This window comes from Salvelinus sp. IW2-2015, unplaced genomic scaffold, assembly GCF_002910315.2.
Source record: "Salvelinus sp. IW2-2015 unplaced genomic scaffold, ASM291031v2 Un_scaffold221, whole genome shotgun sequence".
Taxonomy (NCBI): domain Eukaryota; kingdom Metazoa; phylum Chordata; class Actinopteri; order Salmoniformes; family Salmonidae; genus Salvelinus; species Salvelinus sp. IW2-2015.
In genome coordinates this window covers 29382-43786 of record NW_019942527.1, presented here as the reverse complement: position 1 = coordinate 43786, position 14405 = coordinate 29382, and the positions used below count along the sequence as shown (strand labels likewise).

The window sequence follows — 14405 nt, the reverse complement described above, 5'->3', positions numbered from 1 at the left end:
CAAGTCAGAGGTTAGTAATGGACTTTCAGCTGTAAACTACCAAGTGATCATTGTTTACCAGTGCATCGGAGAATTCAGATCACACAGCATATAGCCTACTGTACAACTAACTACATAAGTCAATAAGATGTTAAAAGGGCTGGTCTTACCTTCCCCCATTGGGCCCTTATGGAGAGCACTGTGGGACTCCTCTGGCATGGCACTCAGGCCTCAGGACCTGCCAAGACAACATATAAAGTAGGGTCAGTCTCAAGTCAACTCATTGTAGTACGATCAACAATACATAAGCTTTCACATAATAATGCAACTCTGCTTAAGACAGCAAGAGGACAAAACACAATTTCTGCTGCGGTATGGCCAATGTTGTGATGCCCTGTTGTCAGTCAACTCAATCTAGATTCTGTACAGTATGGAGCTGCAGTACCTGCATATGAACAACTAGCTTCATCACAGCTTTAAACCTCTCCTTCCCCAGTGAACACATATACCTTGTATTATTAAAACGTGCATGTTACACCATCTTCTGTGCCTACATTCTAGACCATGCTAAAGGAACTCATACATTCCTCACTCCTCTAAGCTTATGCATGATTGAGGGGAAACTAGCTGGATTCTTATCAGCATTTGAGAAATTCCTCCCATTCCACTGATGACTGCATGGTTAGTCTGTGTTAGCTCGCGCCAGCCACTCTCCGACATATGGGGCTCCATAGGCCTGTGTAGATAGTCCTGAGATTACAACATGAGCTTATACCAGACCAGTGACTGGAAGTCTGCGGCAGTGACATGACAGAGCTACAGGGTCCTAGCTGGGATGAGACATCCGAATTCTGCAGCCACCTGAAGAGTGTGTGAAGGTAATGGTGAAATCCTGTCAAACAGGCCTTACAGTAAGCAAACTACCAGAATACACAAATTCCATAGCTAGCTACCCTCTTCTATAATAGTTTCCAATTCAAATCAACAAGGGCTTAATTGAATCAAAAGCCGAGGCATAATTTTTCATAGGCTTCACATGTTGACAGGTCGAGGAGTTCAAACAGTGGCCTGCAGTTAGGTTGTCCCTCATCATGCCAGAGTACTTTGGTCTTAATGATGTGTCACCTCCAGGCCCAGCCTCCCTGCCAGTTTCCCCACATCACTGCTTCTCACCCTCAAAATTAAATTAATAGTGATGACTGGGCCTGAGAACTCATCTCCTGTGATTCTTAGCGAGCCTCCATCTTTCAGTTACATTCTTCACACAGCTAGATCAGAGAGGAAGGAATTCTTCAGGGATTAGTGTCGGGCATTGTTCCCGAGCGCAATCAGTGGCCATTGCTACGAGCTGACAGGCTGGCTTGCTGAGGCCAAGCCCACTGCCACACGAGGTTTGTCAGTTAAGTTGCACAGGAACGCTGGGTGAAAACAAGAGCCCTGCTCAACACATTATGATCATTGGTTTAACAGCGAGCAGTGCTCCTGCAGCTGTGGAGTTGGTTGTGTATTAACACCATGGGGCCTGGGAACCATGCATCAGAGGCATGTTTATTGGTTCTAAAGCATGACTTACCTGCTGAGTGCCGTCCAGGTAGCAACGAACCTGCCATTTCTACTTGTAGAATCGAAATACTCAGTGGCCAATAACTCAACTTTGAGCCAATCAGAGAACAAACCCCCACGTAGGGGAGCCATCAGGAGTAACAGAAATTAATATATTCTGCCATTTTCTACATCCACGGTTAAATGTCATGAGCCAGTTACACTTTATATGCAATGTAGACTTTGGGATGGTAGCTAGATAAGTGCACTGACAATGCGCACAAAACGAAATACTTCAAGCTAACTAACCACTGTAGTCAGTATTGACAGTCATAATTAGATCACAATGGATTCGTTTCCATGAAACAGCTGCCTGTGTTAACTAGTTAATTCCACAGCTAAGGATGCTAGGCTGTTGTGCTAGCTAGCGAATATGCTAACGTTGGCTAGCTAAACAATTGGTTATAAGCTGGCACTGGTAGTGGGGGATTATAGAGAGTGAATTAAATGGTTTCTTTGTCATCTTACTAGGTAGTTATCTAGGCATGGCCATCTGGCTAGTATCAACAAGGACTTTCTACAAAATAGCAACATTGGCGCAGCTAGTAAACATTGGAATCGAGACCATAAATTAAGCAACACACAGACATGCATTGCCAAAACAACACTACCTTATGGTTTTTAATATTTTATCAAGGCTGACGAGATTAAGTTCTTTGCTGTGTGAACAGAAAAGTGTGACTGCCAACTACGTTCAGAGGTGCTAAGTACTATCGGCAGGCAAACATGTCAATCCTACTGGGGTGTCTGAACTATAAAAAACATGAGTCGAAGAAATATAAATCAATTTACATGCTGTGTTACAGCCAGCTATCAAATTAGGTAACAGGTGCTACATCTAGAAATCATTGCATTGCAGTGAATGAAAGGCTGTAATTAATTTAAAAAACGGTTCCTAAAGCTTCAAGCCTCTTCAGAAAAATACCCTTTGACCAAGTACAGCCAATTGATTTTTAAGTGGAGGACTTCACCAAGATTGTTCATGTCTAAGGCAAGACTTTGAACTCCTCCCCCAGTGCACTGAGCAAGTCCACTTCAGACACGTCTGGAATTATGACCTCAGAGCTATACCAGCTGAACGAGCACACTAAATCTCCAGTGGTGGAAAAAGTACCCAATTATCATACTTGAGTTAAAGTTACTCAAATAAAAGTCAGCCAGTAAAATACTACTTGAGTAAAAGTATTTGGCTTTAAATATACTTTAGTATCAAAAGTAAATGTATAAATCACTTAATTCCTTATATTAAGCAAAGCAGATGGCACAATTTTCTTGTTTTTAAAATTTACAGAAAGCCAAGTTAACACTCCAACACTTAGAGATAATTTCCAAAAGATGCATTTGTGTTTAGTGAGTCAACCAGGTCAGAGGCAGTAGGGATGGCCACGTGTTCTCTTGATAAGTGTGTGAATTTTGAGCCATTTCCTGTCCTGCTAAGCATTCAAAATGTAATGAGTACTTTTGGTGTCAGGGAAAATGTATGGAGTAAAAAGTACAATTCCCCCCCCCCCCCCAGGAATGTAGTGAAGTAAAAGTTGACAAATATAAATAGTAAAGTACAGATACCCCAAAAAACTACTTTAGTACTTTACACCACTGCTAATCTCTCAGAACCCTTACTGGTCAATGAGCGACTAGACAAGAAATAAGGGCTCAAAAGGTAGTCCTCCATTAAAATGCCAGATCCAAAAATATTTTAAATAAACAAAAAAATCAGAGAACACACTTGAATGGAAAAAAATACATTTATAAAAGTGTCTCCTAGCAAGAACAAGGTCAGCACAGTAATTATCACTCCCAACCTACAGATTTACTGCGTTTTAAACCTCTATACCCATCACATTTGCTGAGATATGAAAACTGTAAAGTCAGAATCAAAACTTCCTTGAAATCCTTAGTGTAACCACTAGCCAGACTGACAGTTATGTGGAGTTGGCCATTTGTGCTGAAGCCAGCCTTCTTTACACACAAATTGAGAACATTTGTTCCCACAGCTGATAAGTGTGTTAGCCGCAACCTGACCTCCCTTCTGGAGACTCTGGAGCTTGTTCTCTAAGTGGACACAGATGCCACCATGGATAATCTGATGGTGGTTAAGTTAGAGCTGCAATAGATCACTTGGTCTGTATATCCCTTTAGCAAAGCAGATATGACCCCTTTGTTCCTGTGATCTTATTTTTCCTGATCCCAGACTGCCAGAGTTTAAATTCCAACAGGAACCTTTTCTAACAAATGACAAAACAGTTGTTGCCATGAGATTATAGAGACTGTGCTCAGTTGAAGAGAGATTGGGAGATGAGGGAAATTCAAATTGGGTCATTGTGTCCAATGCCCCACCCCAAACGTACACAAACCATAAATCAGAATGATGACCTTCTTGATCCAAATCAGTCAGGTTTCAAGACTAGTCATTCAACTGAGACTGCTCTTCTCTGTGTCACGGGGCGCTCCGCACTGCTAAAGCTAACTCTCTCTCCTCTGCTCTCATCCTTCTAGACCTATCGGCTGCCTTTGATACTGTGAACCATCAGATCCTCCTCTCCACCCTCTCCGAGCTGGGCATCTCCGGCGGGCCCACGCTTGGATTGCGTCCTACCTGACAGGTCGCTCCTACCAGGTGCGTGGCGAGAATCTGTCTCCGCACCACGTGCTCTCACCACTGGTGTCCCCCAGGGCTCTGTTCTAGGCCCTCTCCTATTCTCGCTATACACCAAGTCACTTGGCTCTGTCATATCCTCACATGGTCTTCTCCTATCATTGCTATGCAGACGACACACAATTAATCTTCTCCTTTCCCCCCTCTGATAACCAGGTGGTGAATCGCATCTCTGCATGTCTGGCAGACTATCAGTGTGGATGACGGATCACCACCTCAAGCTGAACCTCGGCAAGACGAGCTGCTCTTCCTCCCGGGAAGGACTGCCCGTTCCATGATCTCGCATCACGGTTGACAACTCCATTGTGTCCTCCTCCCAGAGTGCTAAGACCTTGGCGTGATCCTGGACAACACCCTGTCGTTCTCAACTAACATCAAGGCGGTGACCCGTTCCTGTAGGTTCATGCTCTACAACATTCGCAGAGTACGACCCCTGCCTCACGCAAGGAAGGCGCAGGTCCTAATCCGAGCACTTGTCATCTCCCGTCTGGATTACTGCAACTCGCTGTTGGCTGGGCTCCCTGCCTGTGCCTTAAACCCCTACAACTCATCCAGAACGCCGCAGCCCGTCTGGTGTTCAACTTTCCCAAGTTCTCTCACGTCACCCCGCCCTCCGCTCTCTCCCACTGGCTTCCAGTTGAAGCTCGCATCCGCTACAAGACCATGGTGCTTGCCTACGGAGCTGTGAGGGGAACGGCACCTCCGTACCTTCAGGCTCTGATCAGGCCCTCACCCAAACAAGGCACTGCGTTCATCCACCTCTGGCCTGCTCGCCTCCCTACCTCTGAGGAAGTACAGTTCCCGCTCAGCCCAGTCAAAACTGTTCGCTGCTCTGGCACCCCAATGGTGAACAAACTCCCTCACGACGCCAGGTCAGCGGAGTCAATCACCACCTTCCGGAGACACCTGAAACCCCACCTCTTTAAGGAATACCTAGGATAGGATAAAGTAATCCTTCTAACCCCCCCCCCTTAAAAGAGTTAGATGCACTATTGTAAAGTGGTTGTTCCACTGGATATCATAAGGTGAATGCACCAATTTGTAAGTCGCTCTGGATAAGAGCGTCTGCTAAATGACTTAAATGTAAATGTAAATAACAAAAGGCTGACCCTGTCCTCCCTGTACTTCAGACCCAAAGCCTGGAATTCTTGACTGATCGGCTCCTTGGTGAGAGATCTGATTACTATCTGGGGAATATCATTCACCACTGACAGCTCCCAGTGTTACGAGGGAAGTGAAACCTTGAACTAACAGAGGGCAGACTATGGAGGGTAATAAGACAAGCCACAATCTGGGAAGATCTCAATTGCATATTCTTCACATCCCCTTGCAGTCTTATCAAAACCCATTGGATGAGAAAGCCAGATGTCCATCCCCTCTGACCTTCTCCGCCAATGGGTTTTGAGAAAGAGACTCGGAGAGAGAGAGAGAGAAAGGACGCGAGGAGTATGCAATTGAGGGTTACACACAGAGGGCATAGACAGCGCAGGAAGGAAGTGACATTTAACCAACCAGTGAATTTTCTATTGAGTGCCACAGATAACAATTATATTGCATTTGAACCCTAAGGAATCATTTGGTATGCCTTACTGACTCAGTAGTGCCTGGGGGAGGTTTCCATCAGAGATAATGAAAATGTGAATAACGGTGGAATCTGATGGTGAAATGACTGTACTTTTTGCCATCTAAGCATCAGAGCAATTTCCTTGCTGCATATGATGTGTGCCTTGTCATTCCCGTCTTGACTCAGCTGCCCAATCATGCAGAGATCCCTACTCCCCATTACATGCAACAGATAACTTGGCAAATGAACTGCTTCCGGGTGCGACATGAATCAATGAAGCATTAGATAGCAAGCAGGCTAAGAATAGTGTAGTAGAATGTAAGCTGCTCCACCCCACAGTCAGCGAGAGACAACATAACATTCTCTTGTCCCCAAACAGTCTACCCAACAAGGGATTCTGGGAATACTAAACAAGCCTCCGGGATGTCCTCAGACAGGACACGGTCAGGATGTTTATATTCAGAAAGTGAATAGAAACCTAATTGAGCTGACTGACATCCAGGAGGTCTATAGACTGACAGACAAATGTTTTCCAGTGGTAGGGCTGTCCATTTTGTGGACCTCTCTTAGCCATAGACATTAAACCAGTAAATAGTGATAGGAATACGTGGATGTCAGCACTATGGAAAAATCCCAATGGTGCATAAAATCTGAAGTATTTCAATTTGAAGCGTGCCATATTGCAGAATGGCACCATAAAACACTTAGGATCAAGCGTCCTCTTTCCCCACATTACTCCTCCACTATGTCCCTGACATAGCCCACAAGAAACCAACAGCCTTTCATTCATTGGAGAACACAATGAACCAGACACTCCAACTTAACTTCAATTAAAACCAGCTCATTCTAGAATAGCATCTTCGCAACCTCGGACTCACAAGACATTTAACATATGAACTCTTCACTTTGGGCAGCTTAGTAATTACGATTCAGAGCATGCTGCCAAGATGGGCCGATAAAAGATGTGTCCCTCAAAGCCCAGAGCCCGTGAAGATCGTGCAATGTGTGGGCACAGCACTTACACATTTGAGTCATTTAGCAGATGCTCTGATCCAGAGCGACTTACATTAGTGCATTCATCTTAAGTTAGCTAGGTGAAACATATCACAAATCGTAGAAAGTAGTGATGTGACAAATAGAAAAATTCAGATAAAACTAAGACAAAATGGTTTGGGTCTCAGTGTGTATTTTTCAGATGGTTAAGCATTGCACACGTACTACCATTACTGTACCTCAATTCCACCTTACAAATTGGCATTTCACCACTTTCTCAAAGTATTTCCATACAAGACTTCACTGCTATCACTTGCCTTTCTCTGCTATTTTTACAACTGTTAATGACGTATAAGTATTTCTGGAACGGGAGGAGACTGATTAGTTGCTGCACTTCCGAGAACACAAACACTTGCATCCTTCATAGCGAGCTAGTGAGGGACAGAGAACGGAGGGGCACAGTATATGCAGGTCGGCCACCAGGCAGACAGTCAGAACCGTGCACTAGGCCCATCTATCGGTAAGCAAAAGCTGTATCTCACAATGGAATGCTATATCTCACAACTTCAGTAAAGCAGGGCCTAATCAATGAAAAGGCTAGGATATTCTACACGCAACAGTCCGAAGACTGAACACACACACTTGCATCATTAGCAAAGAGAAAGAGCAGGCGAGCCGGCGTGAGGGAGAGGGGGCAGGCAGAAAGAACCGTGGGCATTTCTTGGTAATCTGTATCTCTCAATGTCGTTTTGCCTGACTCGTAAAATCAACTTTCCCTGTGCCTTTATAGTCTATCATGGCAAAGAATCTGATTTATGATAACTTCAGTGGGATTTAAATTGTGGGAGAATTTTTTTATTAATTTTTTTAAATCCTAGCCGAATTAGCGATCCCAATTTGGCTTAAACGTTTACACCCCCTAGAAGCAAGCACATTTCCCCCCATAGTTATAAAAGGTGATTTAGAATGGTCAATTAAAATACATAAGTGAAAAGTGCTGTCTCCTTCATTGTCTATTGACAAGTTATAACCTTACTTACAGTGCATTGGGAAAGTATTCAGACCTTGACTTTTTCCACATTGTTACGTTATAGCCTTATTCTAAAATGCATTAGTTTTCCCACAATAATGATAAAGCAAAAGAAATGTTTGCTAATTTACAAAAAAATAAATATTCTAATTTACGTAAGTAGTCAAACCCTTTACTCAGTACTCTGTTGAAGCACCTTCGGCAGGAATTACAGCCTTGAGTATGACGATACAAGCTTGGCACACCTGTATTTGGGGAGTTTCTCCCATCCTTCTCAGCGGATCATCTCGTGCTCTGGCAGGTTGGATGGGGAGCGTCACTGCACAGTGGGCTCCCGAGTGGCGCAGCAGTCTAAGGCACTGCATCTCATTGCAAGAGGCGTCACTACAATCTCTGGTTCAAATCCAGGCTGTATCATATCCAGCCGTGATTGGGAGTCCCATAGGGCGGCGCACTATTGGCTCAGAGTCATCCGGGTTTGGCAGTCATTGTAAATAAGAATTTGTCCTTAACTGACTTGCCAGAGATGTTTGATGGGGTTCAAGTCCAGGCTCTGGCTGGGCCACTCAAGGACATTCAGAGACTTGTCACAAAGTCACTCCTGCATTGTCTTGGCTGTGTGCTTAGGGTTATTGTCATGTTGGAAGGTGAACTGTTGACCCAGTCTGAGGTCCTGAGCAGGTTTTCATCAAGGATCTCTGTACTTTGCTCTGTTCACCTTTCCCCTCAATCCTGACTAGTCTCCCAGTCCCTGCCACTGAAAAACATCCCTACAGCATGACGCTGCCACCCCCATTCTTACCGTAGGGATGGTTCCAGGTTTCCTCCAGACGTGACACTTGGCATTCAGGCCAGAGTTCAATCTTGGTTTCATAAGACCAGAGAATCTTGTTTTTCATGGTCTGAGAGTCCTTTAAGTGCTTATTGACAAACTCCAAGTGGACTGTCATGTGCCTTTTACTGAGGTGTGGCTTCCATCTGGCCACTCTACCATAAAGGCCTGATTGGTGGAGTGCTGCAGAGATGGTTGCCCTTCTGGAAGGTTCTTCAATCTCCGCAGAGGAACTCCAGAGCCCTGTCAGAGTGACCATGGGGTTCTTGGTTGGCCCTTCTCCCCCGATTGCTCAGTTTGGCCAGACAGCCAGCTCTAGGAAGAGTCCAAACTTCTCCATTTGAGAATGATGTATTCTTGGGGACCTTCAAATGCTGAAGAAATGTTTTGGTACCCTTCCCCAGATATGTGCCTGTGACACAATCCGTCGACCTCATGGCTTGGTTTTTGCTCCGACATGCACTGTCAACTGTGGGACCTTATATAGACTGGTGTGTGCCTTCTCAAATCAAGTCAATTAAATTTAACCAACCACTGGTATACTCCAATCGAGTTGTAGAAACATCTCAAGGATGGTCAATGGACACAGGATGCACAGGAGCTCAATTGAGTCTCATAGCAAAGGGTCTGAATACTTAATTATGGAATTTCAGGTATATTTTTTATACATTTGCACACTTTTTTCTAAAAACCTGTTTTTGCTTTATCATTGTGGGATATTGTGTGTAGATTGATTAAATTATAAAAATCTTCATCAATTTTAGAATAAGGCTGTAACGTAACAAAATGTGGGAATAAAGGGAAGGGGGTCTAAATACTTTCCGAAAGTACTCAATATAGTTTACATGTCAATTTAAGCCAATCCAGTTTGTTTGGCCCCACACAACCAACCAACCAACCCAGAAATAGTAGGAATATTTCACTCATCTCAAAGTTGCACTACGCAGAAATCACACCACCATTTCCTGGTTGCTAAAACGAATAGGTTAGCCTAATTTCAGTTTGTACCAATTTCAGTATCATACACTGAACACAAATATAAAAATATATTTTTTTGAGTTACAGTTCATAAGGAAAATCAGTCAACTGAAATACATTAGCCCCTAATCTACAGACTTCACATGACTGGGAATACAGATATGCATCACAGATACAAAAACAGAAAAATGGTTTCCAGCATTTGCCTCATGCAGCGCGACACATCTCCTTCGGATAGAGTTCATCAGGCTTTTGTTTGTGGCCTGTGGAATGTTGTCGCACTCTTCAATGGCTGTGCGAAGTTGCCGTCACGTCAATCCAGAGCATTTCAAACATGCTCAACGGGTGACATGTCTGGTGAGAGTGCAGGCCATGTAAGAAGTGGGACATTTTCATCTTCCAGGAATTGTGTACAGATCCTTGCAACATGGGACCCTGCATTATGCTGAAACAAGGTGATGGCGGCGGACAAATGGCACAACAACGGGCCTTAGGATCTTGTCATGGTATTGCTGTGTATTTAAATTGTCATCGATTAAAATACCATTGTGTTCATTGTCCATAGCTTCTGCCTGGCCATATCATAACCCCACCATGGGGCATGCTGTTCAATGTTGACATCAGCAAAGCGTTCGCCCACACAACACTAAACACCCTGTCTAGTATCTGCCCAGTACAGTTGAAACCAGGATTCATCCTTGAAGAGCTCACTTCTCCAGCGTGCCAGTGGCCATCAAAGGTGAGCATTTTCCCACTGAAGTCAGTTTCAATGCCAAACTGCAGTCAGGTCACCTATAACTATAGGTGGGGCGGCAGGTAGCCTAGTGGTTAGAGCGTTGGACTAGTAACCAAAAGGTTGCAAAATCAAATCAAGATACAAGATAAAAATCTGTCATTCTGCCCCTGAACAAGGCAGTTAACCCACTGTTCCTAGGCAGTCATTGAAAATAAGAATTTGTTCTTAACTGACTTGCCTAGTTAAAGGTAAAATAAATAATAAGAAATTTAAAAAAAGGTCAAGACCCTGGTGAGGACGATGAGCTTCCCTGAGAAGGTTTGTGCAGAAAGTATTCAGCTGTGCAAACCCAGTTTCATCAGCTGTCCGGGTGGCTGGTCTCCAATGATCCTGCATGTGAAGAAGCCAGATGTGGAGGTCCTGGGCTGGCGTGGTTACACGTGGTCTGCGGTTGTGAGGCCGGTTGGATGTACTGGCAAATTCTCTAAAACACTGGAGGCAGCTTATGGTAGAGAAATTAACATTCAATTATCTGGCAAAAGCTATGGTGGACGGGCCTCCCGAGTGGCACAGTGGTCTGAGGCACTGCATCGCAGTGCGCTAGCTGTGATCCTGGTTAGAGTCCAGGCTCAGGCTCTGTCACAGCCAGCCGCGACAGAGACCATGGAGCGGCGCACAATTGGCCCAGCATTGTCCGGGTTAGAGGAGGGTTTGGCCGGCAGGGATGTTCTTGTCCCATCGCGCACTAGCAACTCCTGTGGCATGCCGGGCGCAATGCACGCTGACATGGTCGCCAGGTGTGCGGTGTTTCCTCCGACACATTGGTGCAGCTGGCTTCCGGGTTAGGCAGGCATTGTGTCAAGTAGTGCGGCTTGGCTGGGTTGTGTTTCGAAGGACGCACGGCTCTCGACTTTTGCCTCTCCCGAGTCCATACGGGAGTTGTAGCAATGGGACAATTTTGTAGTATCAATTGGATACTACAAAATTGTGTAGAAAAAGTGCAAAAAAAAATTTCAACTAAGCTATGGTGGACATTCCTGCAGTCAGCATGCCAATTGCACGTTCCCTCAACTTGAGACATCTGTGGCATTGTGTTGTGACACAAAACTATACATTCTAGATTGGCCTTTTGTCCCCAGCACAAGGTGAACTTGTGTAATGATCATGCTGTTTAATCATCTTCTTGATATGCCACACCTGTCAGGTGGATAGATTATCTTGGCAAAGGAGAAATGCTCACTAACAGGGATGTAAGCTTTTTGTGCATATGGAAATCCTGGGATCATTTATTTCAGCTCATGAAACCAACACTTTACATGTGCTGTTTATATTTTTGTTCAGTGTATATTTTCCATAACCTAAAATATTGTTGTTTCAGCTGGTGTACAAACCCAAAGTAAGAGCAAAAACATGAAACAGAAATAGGGCACATAGAATGTATCTACAGCTTCTTAGACTTGCTTTCAAGTAGAATGATAGGAATGTGAGTTATACTGTAGATCTGTGTAAATTTGGTCAGGTTGCCCAAAAAAAGTTGCATACTGTCACCAAGTCTCAAAATAGCAATCTAGTTTTTAGCCATATTTAGTCTCCCAGGCACCTATCCAGGAAAGGTGATCTCTGCAGCTGATCAAAGTTCAGTCATAGAATGTTCTTTTTTTAGAAAATACATAATCAGTACCAAAACGTACTCTTAGCAGGGATCTAAGCTTTTAGCCTGACTCAGTGGAGTTAAAGACCTGACGGTTTTAGATTATAGGTAATTTAATGGTCAGTGCAATTCAGAATCCTTAGGAAATCCCTACCCTAAATCCTAACCCTTACACATGTCAATTTCAAAAGGGTAGGGAAGTCCCAAGGATCTCAGATAGTACACCGTTATTTAATCCACATGGAATTTTACTAAATCTCCATATACAACAGCAGGTCCACCTACCTAGCAATGCAGTAGGCTACCCTGTTGAAGTAGGGGAGCGTAATGGATATTTGACACTGCCATGTCATGGACAAGAGCCCTAATTTTAACATGTTAAAGAAATAAAAAGCCTAATAATATACCTATAGGCGACTTTTGTCATTTCAATGGTAAAGGTGCAAGAGCGGTGTGCCTTTTATAGCCTAAATAATACAACATAGCTCTTTTACCTCATCCTGTCAAAACAATTTGGCATATTTCACGTGTTGTGGTAGGTTCTGGGTGCAAAGTTTGATGGAGTTTCAGAGCAGTGAGGAACGTCTCGAGACGCAGATTTTAAAAAATCAATTACGGCTTTGACTGAATAAATTGATAGGCTCTACACCACAACGCGGCATGAACTCTTGAAGAAAAGCAGTGTTGTATCGACCAAGCATGCACTTTAAGCTGTGTAGGCTTTTCATAAGAAAATTCGAGTCGAACCGTTTCTGATTCACGAATGTTTCCCCGGTTATTAGAGTTCATTACAAACACTTACCAAATGTTTGAGTATGTAGTCGTCTGCCTGTGAACCCGCGAAAGTGTAGGTCTAGTTTTTCTGTAGACTATAATTACGGTTTTAGTTTTCCATAGTTTAACTCACAGAAATCCTCCGCACAGCCCAGTTGTCCTCTACTGACTCTACAGCTGAGCCGAACACATATCAAAGTACAGCGAGCAATGGTCAAAGACCGCCTACTTCCAAAGCACGCAACCTAATCGAGAGTGGTAGAATTTGCTGGCTCAAATTGTCTAATTAAAGTCTGCGTTTAGACAGGCAGGCCAATTCTGATTTTTATTTCACTAATCGGTATTTTGACCAATCAGATTAGATCTAAAACAAAGATCTGATATGAAAAGATCTGATTGGTCAAAAGACCAATAAGTGGAAAAAATATCAGAAATGCGCTGCCTGTCTGGTTTATACTGCCTCAAATACTGTCTTTATTTGCCACAAAGGGTGAGTGAATAATATCTCTGAATTTTTTCTTTATTGACATAAATTAGTCCCTTTTCAGGTCATCACTGGAAAATTGTCCCAAATTCAAGTTTCTGCCAACCCCCTTTATTCAAATAAACACAAGCAAATATTTAAACTCAGCCCTTATCAGCCCATTGTAAACTGACAAACTTTAGAGCAAATTCAAAATCTTTCTTCCTCTCAATTGTGTGGATTACTCCCGAGGGCCTAGTCAGCCAACATGACAAGCTTATAAACCACTATCACACACCATCACAGTCTTACAATCTATTGATGAGGGTCTCCGGCCCCTACACTGTCAAAGGTCCCTACAAAGAATGGCAGACAGATAACTGGAGTGAATTAATTGAAGGAACTGTTCACTTGTGGCTAGTAATAAAGGTAGACTACTTACTATGCTCTGTATTCCCCTCAGAAGTCCCATTTTACTATCAATGGCAGTCACCTCACCTGTCAGACTTTCTTCTATTGATAAACATCACAGAGGCTGCTGCTGAGCTTACCTACATGATGATGACCGAGGATGGCCGGTCCTAAAATTGACATCTTGCCAGCAGGGACTGTATTACATGGATAATTATGGGGGAAATAGTTTGGGATGCTCTGGATTGACATGTATGACGGCAACTTCGCACAGCCATTGAAGAGGAGTAGGACAACATTCCACAGGCCACAATCAACAGCCTGGTGAACTCTATCCGAAGGAGATGTGTCGTGCTGCATGAGGCAATATCAGAAGTCTGTGTTTTGCAGTGAAGTGTCAAATAGTAATTTTATTCCATTGTGGCTAAGCAGTAGTCAATGTAAAGTCAATATTTCCATCTGCTGGTAATGGTTGGGTAATGCATGGGAATAACAATATGCTGTAATGCAGGGCTCTCCAACCCTGTACTTGGAGAGCTACCCTCCAGTAGGCTTTTGGTCCAAACCCAGTTGTAATTTACCCGATTCAGCTTATCAATCAGCTAATTATTAGAATCGGGTGTGCTAGATTAGAGTTGAAATGAAAACCTACAGGACGTTATCTCTCCAGGAACAGGGTTGGAGAGCACCGCGAGCAGGGTTGCAAAGGGAGGGTATACAGTGGTCATCATAAATA

General features: G+C 43.7%; 1 protein-coding gene across 1 annotated transcript in view; it reads right to left on the bottom strand.

Moving 5' to 3' along the window:
* The window catches only part of LOC112068198 (pleckstrin homology domain-containing family G member 3), a 63941-nt gene extending 50887 nt beyond the window's left edge, over positions 1–13054 (bottom strand). The window contains exons 1-2 of the mRNA XM_070438069.1: positions 12824–13054; positions 150–217 (exon numbers count right to left, since the gene is read on the bottom strand). Of these exons, the coding sequence (XP_070294170.1) occupies positions 150–198 (49 nt within the window). The 5' untranslated portion in view covers positions 199–217; positions 12824–13054. The remainder of the gene's footprint in view (positions 1–149; positions 218–12823) is intronic.
* Positions 13055–14405: the final 1351 nt, after the last annotated feature.